The 12,591-nt window shown below is 37.7% G+C and overlaps 1 protein-coding gene across 3 annotated transcripts in view; it reads right to left on the reverse strand.

Annotated features, from left to right (window-relative positions):
- The window catches only part of FOCAD (focadhesin), a 302,980-nt gene that overhangs the window by 84,986 nt on the left and 205,403 nt on the right, over window positions 1–12,591 (reverse strand). For all 3 annotated transcript variants that reach the window (XM_059411566.1, XM_059411567.1, XM_059411568.1), the window contains 2 exons: window positions 11,257–11,442; window positions 8,034–8,155 (listed from right to left, as the gene is read on the reverse strand). In XM_059411566.1, the coding sequence (XP_059267549.1) occupies window positions 8,034–8,155; window positions 11,257–11,442 (308 nt within the window). The remainder of the gene's footprint in view (window positions 1–8,033; window positions 8,156–11,256; window positions 11,443–12,591) is intronic.

A 12,591-nucleotide genomic window follows, 5' to 3' on the forward strand; every position in this document is an offset into this window, starting at 1 on the left:
AACCACAGTGAGTGACAAGGCAGAATTTTCAAGTGGATATAATATGTCTTGTATTTTGAAGTTTCCTCACTAAACTTCATTTGAATCATACAGGATTTAATCAAGGACATCTGAAATAATAGCACAACAGAAAATATCTTGCTTGGAAACACAATTCACAAATGAAGGGAAATGTTGAAAGAAAAAAATCAAAAAGTAGATTTTGTTTCCTCAATGATACGTGTTTTACGGTCACCTATAAACTTACTGTTCAGAATATACTGCCCAGAAATCTGGTAGTGTCTTTTGTCTCTGATGAAATTTTAACAAATACAATTTCCATTTATAAGAAAACATCCATTTTAACAGACTTTCATTAAACACTGTAATTTGAGTAAAATAACCTTTGGTGAGGTTGTTAGAAGGTTGAGGCAGAATGAAAAAAGACAGAGTAGCCTGTGCAAACTTACAGGTAAACCAAGTGTTTGCTGTTGACTTTAAAACCCCAAATTCAAAAAGGAGACATATGCATGCTCCCCAGATGTATTTATTATCAAGAATTGAAATATTTAATGTCAGTTGCTACACAGACTCACAAACACTGAGTCACTCTACATGCAGTCTGTGACATATACACACTCCTCCCACATTCCCAGAAGAAAAACCGTTTGTCATTAGTGTTCGAGACCCCCAAAGCCACTCAATGTCCCACTGTTTATATATGAGATATAATAGCCTTCAATTTTCTGTCAATAGTAATCTTGTTGGCACAAAAATAATTTTGTTATTCTGTCTCCTGACAAATAGTGACTGAAGGACAAGAAGGGAGGGCTTATAGAGGACCCATTTTTAAAGTAAAATGATACTCATCTCTTTGTGGTGCTTTCTGGACATTTTAAAATTTCTCTCCCTGCCTCTCTCTCCCTCATCTTCTCTCTCTCTTCCTCAGTCTATCTCTGCCCCCCCCACCCCCGTCAGGATAACATTAGCTTGAAAGCTGACAATTCAATCACATCTCAAGCAACCATTTACTTACTCTGTTATTTAATAGGAGGGGGGAAACCCAGTTACCATAACAACTCACATCACATGGTAATTATGGAGTCTCTAAAATACAGCAAACCATACTTTTCACAGTGTTTTCTAAGGGGAATGTGTAATAAGCATAGATACCACTTCTCCCAATTATTATTCAGAATTTCCATCTAATTGTTTCATATTGCATGAATGCTAATGCTACTCCACGTTCTTCCTAAAAAATAGGTTTTTAAATAAAGAAGGAACTGAAAGAAAAAGGCAAATGTATTCTTTGTATTTCAAATTATGGGTTATAGCCCACCTATCTAGGGAAAAAATCCACAGAAGGCAAAAGAAAGGCAAAATTAATTTATAGGACAAAAAGAATCAAATGATAATCAACACAAAAGGAAGGAAGGAAAGAAGGAAGGAAGAGACAGATTTCACAGAATAGTTCTACCAGTAAGTCCAGATAAGGTTGTGGTGAAACAAGAATGAAAAAAGAGCTCATTACCTAATGCAGAGGCAGAAATATTGGGTGACAGCAGCAGGATCAGGAAAATTTGCATGCGCCCAAGGATGGAGGGAATAATGAAGCAAGACTGCCATTCCCATCCAGGGACAGATCACAATCATCCAATTTAGGTGAGAGTGTCACGTCAGAGTTAGAAATGCCAAAGGATGACAAGACAGGCAGCAAATTTCAGGGAAGGAACCTGTCATTCACCTTCAGCTTCCTTATCAAGAGGAATCAGTCTCAGGATGGAAAAGTGGAGTCATAAATCGGAGCAGAAGAGGACGGTCACCTGAGGTTGGAGAACCCCTAGTAGGTCTGAAATGACCCCTGCTTGTCCCTGTTCAAAGAAACAGAGAGAGGGAGGGGGCACTTCAGGTTTAGAAAAATCTAAGCAGGGCAATGATAATACAGAACTTCTCCTGGCATTTCAGGTCAAAGTCCAAGGACACTTAGATTTTCAAGTCTTCTGAAAGTCCCATGGGAGAGTTTCACTTAAAGAAAAGTCAATTTACAAAAAAAAAATTGTAAAAAAAAAAAAAAGTTTTCAGAAAGAAGGGAATATAATAATCTCCAAAAGAATCCATCACAGATGAAATAGCTAGTTCTCCATAATGAAAATTACTTGATTTAATGAACACAGGTCTTGAGAAATACTGACAATTATGTAAAGCAAATAGGTCAGAATACGAAGAGCAGAGCTTTCAGGACATTCAAAACAAAGTTCTCTTCCCGATTCACACACTCACCCACCTACTGGTAGGCATTAAGAAGGCCACAGCATATCCTGGAAGTATATGTAACCTTGGGCAGGGAGAAAAGGGGGAAAGGCTACATCTATTCACATAAGTGAATAATGACATGAAACAGCACATAAAAGCCGTTCAAATTATAATAATGTCACCTCTTAGTAAGACCTCAATGATGATTAGATTCAGCATCAGTTTATTAACAACATTTCTGGAAAAAGGAAACCATCACACTAAATGCACATACAAAGTCTGAGGCACATCCATGTTTCAAAAGGATTCAAACCATTAACTTGACAAAGGTCTACGAAGTATGTGCTGTGTCCCAGGAATACCAGGCATTAGAGCTACATGTGACCAAAACCAGCTCCCTGATTTTATGAACTTTACACTTTACAGGAGACAGACACTAACTGTCGTGTCTGCTGCCACCCACACACCCCTGTCAGGATTAGTAGGAAGATGGATAGATCGGTGTGAACAGACTCCTATATTAAATACATTGAATTCATAGTTATAAACATTCCTGAAGAAAACTCCAACCCCAAATGGTTTCACGGGAAAATTCCACCAAACATTTAAGGAAAAATTATTCGGATAGCAATACACAGCTATGTTTCAGGCAAAGACAATAAAAGGAAACTATAGAAAAATATCCCTCATGAACACAGATGCCAAAATCCTTAACAAAATATTACCAGCGAAACAAAGTTCAGCAATATATAAATAGGATAATACATTAGGATTACAAGGAGTTATTCCTAGAATGAAAATCTGGTTCACTCAGACAAATCAAAATAATTCATCATATCAACAAGTTTAAAAAGCATACAATCTTCTGAATAGATACAGAACAAAACATTTGACAAAATTGTGATAAAAAGCCCTCAGCAACTTAGGAATAACAGGAAACTTTGCAAACCTGATAAAGGATATCTATAAAATCTTTATACTAAAATAAGCTAAACATAACATCATATTTAATGTTAAGACACTGAATGTTTTCCCGCAAGACTGTGTATAAGATAAGAAATGTCTGCTCTTACCACTCCAGTTCAACACTGTACTAGAAGGCCCTATTCAGTGTAATCAGGCAAGAAAAAAAACGAAAGGCACAAACATCAGAAAGAAAAAAAATTAAAAGATATTCTCTATTCACACACATCACAATGAAAAACAAAAAGAAGCTACAAAAAGCAACAAGAACATGTAAGTGAGTTTAGTAAAGTCAGAAAAGTATCTGTTTATATACTAGCAATGGGCAGATGCAAATTAACACAAAGGAAAAAACAGTTAATTAGATGCAGTAGCATCAAAATACTTAGGGACATGCAATACTCATTAAATTTAACAAAATGTGCATAAGATTTGTAATAAAACAAAACACTGACCTAAAATAATGGAAAGATACAAATATCTTGTTCACGAGTTTAAAGACTAAGTGGGACGTCAATTCTCTCCCAGATTGATCTACAGATTCAATACATTTCTAACCAAAATTACAGCAGGCTTTTCTGTGGTTTCTCAAAGCTGATTTAAAATTTACATGGAAAAGCCAAAAGCCTAAGATATCCAAATTTTAAAACAACAAAATTGGAGGACTCGTATTACTTGATTTCAAGACTTTCTATAAAGCAACAGTAATTAAGCTGTGTGGTTTTAGTTAAAGTATACACACAAAGATCAAGGGAATAAAACTGAGTGCAGAAGTAGACCCATGCAGGGGCGCCTGGGTGGCTCAGTCGATTAACCGTCTGCCTTTGGCTCAAGTCATGACCCCAGGGTTCTGGGATGGAGGCGTGAGTCAGGTTCCCTGCGTGGTGGGGAGTCTGCTTTACCCTCTGCCTCTCCCTCTCTGTGTGCTCATGCTCTCTTGCTATCTCAAATAAATAAATAAAATCTTAAAAAAAAAAAATAAGTAGTAGACCCATACATATGGACAATTTTCTACAGAGGTGATTTGGTGAAAAAAGGGTGGTATATTCAATAAATGTAAGTCATAGCTCCTGAAAAGTTAACTCATACAGATCCTAGGCTAGAATGGAACTGTAAAGTATAAAAACTTTCATACGTAAACACAGGAGATCATCAAAGGACTAACGGATAAACTATACACAGTAGATTCATATAATGGCATATTATTCAGCCATAAAAAGGAATGAAGTCCTGACACATGCTATAGCATCTATAAACTCTGAAAACATTATACTAAGTGAAAAAAGTCAGACAAAAAAGACCACATATTGCATGATTCTATTTATATGTCACGTCCAAAATACACGAACTATGGAGACAGAATAGTGGATTAGTGGTTGCTGGAGGCTGGGGCAAGAGGGAAATGGAGTCTCTCTGCTAACAGGTACAGAATTTCTTTTTGGTGAGATGAAAACATTCTAAAATTGTGCGAATGGTTTCACAAATCAGTGAATATGCTAAAACCACAGAATTGCACACATTAAATGAGTTGGTTTCACAGCACATTAATTATGCCTCGATTTTTGAAAAAAAATGAAGAAAATACAGGAGAGAAAAAGAAAACAGAAGATCTTTGAGGCTTTGGTTTCAACAAAAAGCAAGGACTATAAACAGAAAACCTTGATGAATTGGAATTCTTTAAAGTTAACCATTCGGTCTTCAGAAGACACTGCCAAGGAAATAAGAAGACAAGTTAAGATTTGGTTTAAAAAACAAACTGAAAAACACATTTCTAATAAAGAATTTGTATCAGAATATATGAAGAACTCCCATTAAAAAAGAAAAATCTGGTTAAAAAACGGGCAAAACAACAGAATACTTCATGAAAGAAAAAGTATGACTGGCAAAACAAACAAACAAACAAACAAAAAACCTAAAAAGATGCTCGACATCAACAGCTATTAAGGAAACATAAAACCACAAAAGAGAAACCACTCTCCATCTATGAGAATGGCTAGCTTTAAAAAAAAAAAGAGACAGAACAAGTGGAACTCCCTCACATTGCCGCGAGGCACTCAAAATGGGACAGTCACTAGAAAAATTGGGTAGTAAAAAAAAGAAAAAGAAAAGTTTGATAGTTTGTTACATTCACTAATCATATGACCTAGCAATTCCACTCCTACATCTTCCTTTAGTCAAAAAAATGAAAACAGGTGTCCACACATACACCTATATGAGAATCACTTACGGCAGCTTCATCATAACTGCCCAAAACCGGAAACAACCCAAGAGTCCATCGATGGGTGAATAAACCAACTGAAACTCTCATTACAGACATTTTTAAAATAAAAAGACTCAGAAGCAATAAGAACCCAAAGAAGTTTGAAGAAACATCACCTGCAACAGCACCAAAAGGATCCCAACAGAAGAAAATCTAGAAACAAGGAGAAGAGTAAAGAAATACTACAGGCATCTTGGGAAGATTCAAAGATATTTTTAAAATGCTCTCTGCTTAACTTGGTATGGTGTAGAGTAATTCAAGGATCATCCTGAATCACACTGCCTGGGTTCAGTTTCCAGGCTTCTGTACTTACGAGCTCTGTGATCTCAGACACATTAGCAGTACCAGCCTCACAGTGTTAGAGATTAAGTGAGTATAGATATGTTTTTTTCAATATTCAATATATGTATTCAATATTCAATAAATTTTCAATAAATAATATATATTTCAATATATATTCAATAAATATATATTCAATATATATTTAATATATATTCAATATTCAATAAATAGAGAGAGAGAGAGAGCGCGTGCGCAAGTTTTAAAATACCTGAGCTGGTTATTAGCTATTATCATTGCAATTATTATTCTAACCAGATCTTAAAATTCGCATTATTTGTGTCACCTAGTTTGAGAAACTGTATGATTCGTTCACTATCTCTGCCTCTTTTTTTAAAAGATTTTATTTATTTGTCAGAGAGAGAGAGGGAGCGAGAGCGAGCACAGGCAGACAGAATGGCAGGCAGAGGCAGAGGGAGAAGCAGGCTCCCTGCTGAGCAAGGATCCCGATGTGGGACTGGATCCCAGGACGCTGGGATCATGACCTGAGCCGAAGGCAGCTGCTTAACCAACTGAGCCACCCAGGCATCCCTCTGCCTCTTTTTTTTTAATGAATTACAGCAAGATGAATCCAAACTAAAATCCTACCATAGATTTGACAAAATTCTATCCAAAATATCTTCTAAATGACTCCTAAAAGAATCATTTTTTCGTCTCTTTGAAATTTTCTAGGCATTCTACAACACAAGCAACAAGTACCTTAACCCAAATACTTTGTTCATATCCAAGGCACACTTAATAAATTCTGATGCCATATGCTGAAATTTATTAGACTGCCTTCTGCTACTCCTCATATTAACACTTTTTCTTGTTTCTGTTCTGATGGTGACTTTTAAAATCAGCTTTCCATTATTACTTAACACTTTAAGTATGTGATTAAGTATCCTTCAATCTCCTAGGTGCACAGCTGACAAACACAAAAAGGTACCAAATTTCTCCCTTGTCCATAGCAAGTATAAAGATGTAAAGGAAAACAGATCTAGAAACTGTGTTCTCTTTTTCATGAAATTAAACCGCTCTTCCTCCCAGATCGTTAGTCCTTCCTTAGTTAAGCAAAGACACTGAATTAGACAAAAAAGGCTTTGAACCAAATATTTGCATAATTTCAACTCTAATTAAATACATGAAAGAGCATGGGTGGCACCGAATAAAGACAGCCCTCTAAAAACTGGATATGCTACTGGTGGCAACTGGGAAGATACAGCATATAGTCCAGCCAAAAGACTGATGCCAAGATTTATAAATTACACACCAAAATGAGATTTAGTACAAACATACTGTCTTAGCTCTAAGTTAACATCAAATTGTTAAACATTTTAAAATTCCTATCTTCATTTACAAGTGGTATATAACCTATCATGTCTAAATTATATAAAATAAATCTCTTTGCTATGACACTTTGTTATTCACTTATTTTAGTTTAAATTCACCACAATAAGTCATCAAGTGCTTAACAGTAATACCAAAGAACACACTTCCCACATGCTGTCCAGCTTCTCTCTTCCCTCTGGTGTTGCTATAATCTGGTATGATCAGACTTTATACAAATCATCTCGTGGCATCACCTAACTTTATTTGAAAAGGGTAGGGTAGCCTAAAGGAAAAACAGAATAAACACTAAAACCAAAGGTTTTTTTTTTCCTTAAACACTTTTATTTACTGTTAATTCCCGACATTCACAAAATATATACACTAGTGCCCTACATACTTGCAAAGGATTCAAATCAAGGAACGGGCAAGATTATTTCTTTAAACAATAAGTTGGTACTTATAGTGAACAATACACGTTAAACAATGATGAAATAAACCAAATTACTACATACCACTCCATAATAATAAGGCTGGGCAATGGAAGAAGTGTGCCACTTTCTTTCAGAAATACATCCAAATATTTTAGTATTCAACTGGGTCAACTTTTTTGGTTTCCTTTAAAAGCAACGTACAGGGGCGTCGGGTTGGCTCAGTCGGTTAAGCGTCTGCCTTCGGGTCGTCATCCCAGGGTGATAAGATCGAGCCCTGCGTCAGACTTGCCCCTTAGGGGGGAGGTTGCTTCTGCTTTTCCCTGCAACCCCTCACCCCGCTCATGCCCTCTCTTGGTATCTTTTTCTCGTTCTCAAATAAATAAGTAAAATCTTTGAAAAAATACACACTAAATTTCATGCCCATAAACTGAAGAGGGGGAACCCCTCAATATATACAAGCAAGAAGAACCTGTTACACAGTACAGGGAGGCACCTACCTCATGGACCAGAGCGAGTGAGGTCTGTTTGAAACTTCGCCCCCTACTGGCCATCAGTCGATTCAAAGGTTTGCCATCTTTACTCTGATAGGTTGAAACATCGTAACAAAATAACATACCACCTGAGGGGAGGGGGGAAACAACTTATAAAAACATGTCTTATGGAAAAACTTAATTAGATTCCAAGAGTCTCAGTAATCCATATTCAATCAATCTGGACAGAGAGATTTTATTTTTTTATTTATTTAAATATTTTACTTACCCACTTGACAAAGAGTGAGAGAAACAGGGAGAGAGGGAACACTAGCAGGGGGCATGGGAGAGGGAGAAGCAGGCTTCCCGCTGAGCAGGAGATTGATTCAAGGCTCCATCCCAGGACTCTGGGATCATGACCTGAGCCGAAGACAGATGTTTAACCAACTGAACTACCCAGGTGCCCTTGGGTAGAGATTAGAAATTAATTTGCTAAGCAAATTATGATTTTTGACTACTGGTATCTATGGAAAGAAAAAATAGATTTAAAAAATTAGCAGTTACCGTATTCAAATTATCAGTTATTTATGAGCCTTATTCATTTGTAAATGAATAAAATTTTTCAAAGGCTTTTTCTGCATCTACCGAGATTATCTAAAGATTGTTATGCCTTTTTCTATTAAAGCACTTAATTATACTGATTTTCAGACATTAAATTAACCTCACTTGTATTAGCTTTATTGCTAAATTCAATTTTCTAATGTATTTTGGTGGTATTTTTACAACTATGTGTAATAGAAAAGACTGCTTTATAATATTCCCTTCTTGTTCTCAGTATCAAGATTATATTGATCTCATCAACTAAGCCGCCTAGGTATCCCACTTTAAAACATTTTTTAGAGATGCCTGGGTGGCTCAGTCAGTTAAGCATCTGCCTTCAGATCAGGTCATGATCCCAGGATCCTAGGATCGAATCCCATGTCCAGCTTCCCACTCAGAGAGGAACCTGCTTCTTCCTCTACCTCTCCTTCTCCTTGAGCTTGTGCTCACTCTATCCCCCTCAAAAATTAATAAATAAAAATTATTTTAAAGTTTCCCACTATTATTATAGGTTTGCCCATTTTTAAAAATTTAAATTCCAGGTAGTTAACAAAGAGTATAATATTAGTTTCAGGTGTACAACACAGGGATTCAAAACTTCCATACAACACCTGGCACTCATCACAACAGGTGTATTCCTTAATCCCCATCACCTTTTTACCCAGGCCCCACCCACCTCCCTTCTGGAAGGTTTGTTCATTTTTTTAGTTTTGTGAATGGTTTTCATATAGTTTAAAAATGATGCTATTTTGTGTACACTGGTACTGTGATATTTTCTTAATGGAATGACTTCTTTATCTCCCTGAAATGTCCCCTTCATTTTAAAGCTTTTCCTTTTTCATACATCCAATACCTTTTCATTGAATCCTGGACAGTATACAAAGGAAACACAGAAAATCTAAATGATTTTTTTCTTTTCTTTTCTTTTCTTTTTTTTTTTTTTTTTTTTTTAACTCAGAGAGGAGTTTCAGCTGCCTTCTTTCAGGTACATAGAATAAAGGAATGATCATTTAAATTGAATCAGAGACTGAACTGGGTTAGGCTTGATTATAGCTTTGGTAATTCTCAGTCTACCTCTGGTTCAACCCCTGTTCCTAGGGCATGCCTCCCCCAAGATTTTCATCTGACAGCCTAATTGGTCTCCTCAATACGGAAAGCTTAAGAGAGATTCAGATGGGTCCTCTGAGGATTTCAGTTTATCTCTTTAACCTCCCATCCCATAAACCTTCAAAATTTGACAAATAGGGAGAAATAGGCTATGTGTCTGAGGTTCCACAAGTCCCTGGTTCCACTGCTCAGACACCCCATGAATGACAAGATCTCTGTGGGTTTCTCTGCCTCCTGTACCAGCCTCTAGTAAAGGTCAAGCCTGAAATTCAGTCTCCAGCTGAGGCCAGAATAAGTAAGTGCTCCCAGGTGAAAAGAGGCATAGCTCTTCAGTATCAATTCCTGGCTACTCCTGGGCTTTGTTTTCAGGCCCATTGTCCTAGCTCTTCTTTGTTTCCTGCACACAGAGAGGCCGGAGACTTCACCGCCTCTCATAAGCTCCAGCCTAGTTCTGTAACTTTCAGGGCAAACTCAAAATTTATCAGCTAGCTTTTGAGAAAACTCTGGTTTCTCACTTCTGTTCATCAGAGTCTTCAGAGAACCAGAATCTCAATTTCAATCTCTCCCCCAACCTCTCCCTCTCCCCAGCCCTTTCTCTCTCTCTAAATGGGGAGCTTTATTATAGGAATTGGCTCCCATGATTATGGAGGATAAGAAGTCCCATGATCTTGCTGTCTGCAAGGTGGAGGTCCAGAAAGAGTGCTGGTGTAATTCAGTAGGAGATGGATGTAATTCAGAGGAGATGGATGTCCTGGCTAAGGAAAGAGTAAATTCACTCTTTTTCTAGCCGCCTATTCTGGTCAGGCCATCAGTGAATTGGATGTTGTTGCCCATCCACACTGGTGAGGGTGACTTTCTTTCCTCAGTCTACTCATTCAAATGCTAACTTCTTCTGGAAACACCCTCAAAGACATCAACAAGTAATTTTTACCAGCTACCTGAGTATCACTTAGCCCAAAGTGACATAGAAAATGAGCCATCACATCACTCTAGGTCCATGGAACCACTAAAAGCTCCACTGGTGTTAGGGCACCTGGCTGGCTCAGATGGTTAAATGTCTGCCTGTGGCTCAGGTCATGATTCCAGGGTCCTGGGATTGAGTCCCGTATCGGGCTCCCTGCTCAGTGCAGATTCTGTTTCTCCCTCTGCCTCTGCCCCCCCCCCCTCAGGAATAAATAAAGAAAATCTTTAAAAAATAAATAAATAAAAGCTCCACTGGTTTCTCTATATACTGCAACAGACCTCTTCTTGGGCCAAGCCCCGGTCCTAGCATACAACCAAAATCAGTGACTGTCTCCCATGGGGCAGCAGAGGCACACTTCTAAAGTATTCTTTCTCCTCATGCTGTGGTTTTAGTCTACCTGTCTTTGCTTCTACACTTCTCTGGTGCCTTTAAAATACGGTCTATTTTTGTCATTTGTCCAGGTGTGTCAAAATGTTAGCAACAGGTACGCTCTGCCATGACCTATCACACCCAGCTTGGAAGAGGAAGTGCAATCCTTAGGCTCAGAACTTGTACTTTGATACCATGTGCTGTACTTACCTGCAAGGCCAGGTTTCAAACCTGGCTGCTTATTGGTCTCATACATCTTCAATATAAAATTGGGGATCCCTGCTACAGTTTTTCCTTGGTCGGACCGGGGACCTCCTTTTAATGCAGAGTGATAGACTCCACGGGGCATATTTACCATTTCCTGCTTCACAAGAGTTGTAAAAAATTCCTCTAAGGCTGAAAGAGATGAAAGGAGATCAAAAGTAGAGTAAATACAGTCTGTTAGGAGACAATCATTCATTGTTAACTCACATATGTGTGTGTGTATGTATATATACTTATATATAGATATATATACACTTATATATAGATATATATACACTTATATATAGATATATATATACACTTATACATAAAGTATAAGTGTAGTATAAGTGTGTCTATATACACTGGAGGATAAGAAGTCCCATGATCTTGCTGTCTGCAAGGTGGAGGTCCAGAAAGAGTGCTGGTGTAATTCAGTAGGAGATGGATGTAATTCAGAGGAGATGGATGTCCTGGCTAAGGAAAGAGTAAATTCACTCTTTTTCTAGCCGCCTATTCTGGTCAGGCCATCAGTGAATTGGATGTTGTATAAGTGTATAAGTGTATAAGTGTATATAGACACACTTATACACACACACACACACACACACACACACACAGCTCTATTTCAAACCAAACTTCACAAAGTAAGCAGGGAACTCTTGGACATCATCCCTTTCTTAGTCTTCCCAAATTAGAACATGGCACCCAGTTACTCAAGCTGAAAAACTTAGATATTCTAATTCCTCTCTTTCTCATACTTCTCACATGTAATCCATTAACAAGTCCTTCTAAATCTATCTTTAAAAATATATCCTGGACCCATGCATTTCTCTTTATTTTCACTGCTACTTGGCCAGTTATTATCTTCTCTGCTCCTCATCTGGACAAATTTAAATAAAACTAGCTTCTTGGTGTCTTCTCTTCATGACCATCCCTACAAACTATCCTCTGCCCAGAAGCCAGAATCTGATTTCCCTTCCCAGACATCGTCCAGTGATTTTTTTTTCACCATACGTGGAATAGCATTAACACTTCTGACAATGATCAAGGCTTTATATGACCCAGCCCTTGACTCTCCCATTGACCTCATCTTTGCCAAGCACCCTCCTTGCCAGCTAAGTGTTAAGGGCGTACTGCCACATGGCCTTTGTTTCTATTTTGCAATAACACAAAGCTCATATCGAAGTCTGAGCCACTGTACATCCTATTCCTCCCACTAGTGGAACACGCTAGTCTCAGATTTCCATGGGACCAGTTCCTTCTTGTCAGTTAGGTATTATCAGAGAGGTCCTTTACGAC

This window comes from Mustela nigripes, chromosome 9, assembly GCF_022355385.1.
Source record: "Mustela nigripes isolate SB6536 chromosome 9, MUSNIG.SB6536, whole genome shotgun sequence".
NCBI classification, from domain to species: Eukaryota; Metazoa; Chordata; class Mammalia; order Carnivora; family Mustelidae; genus Mustela; species Mustela nigripes.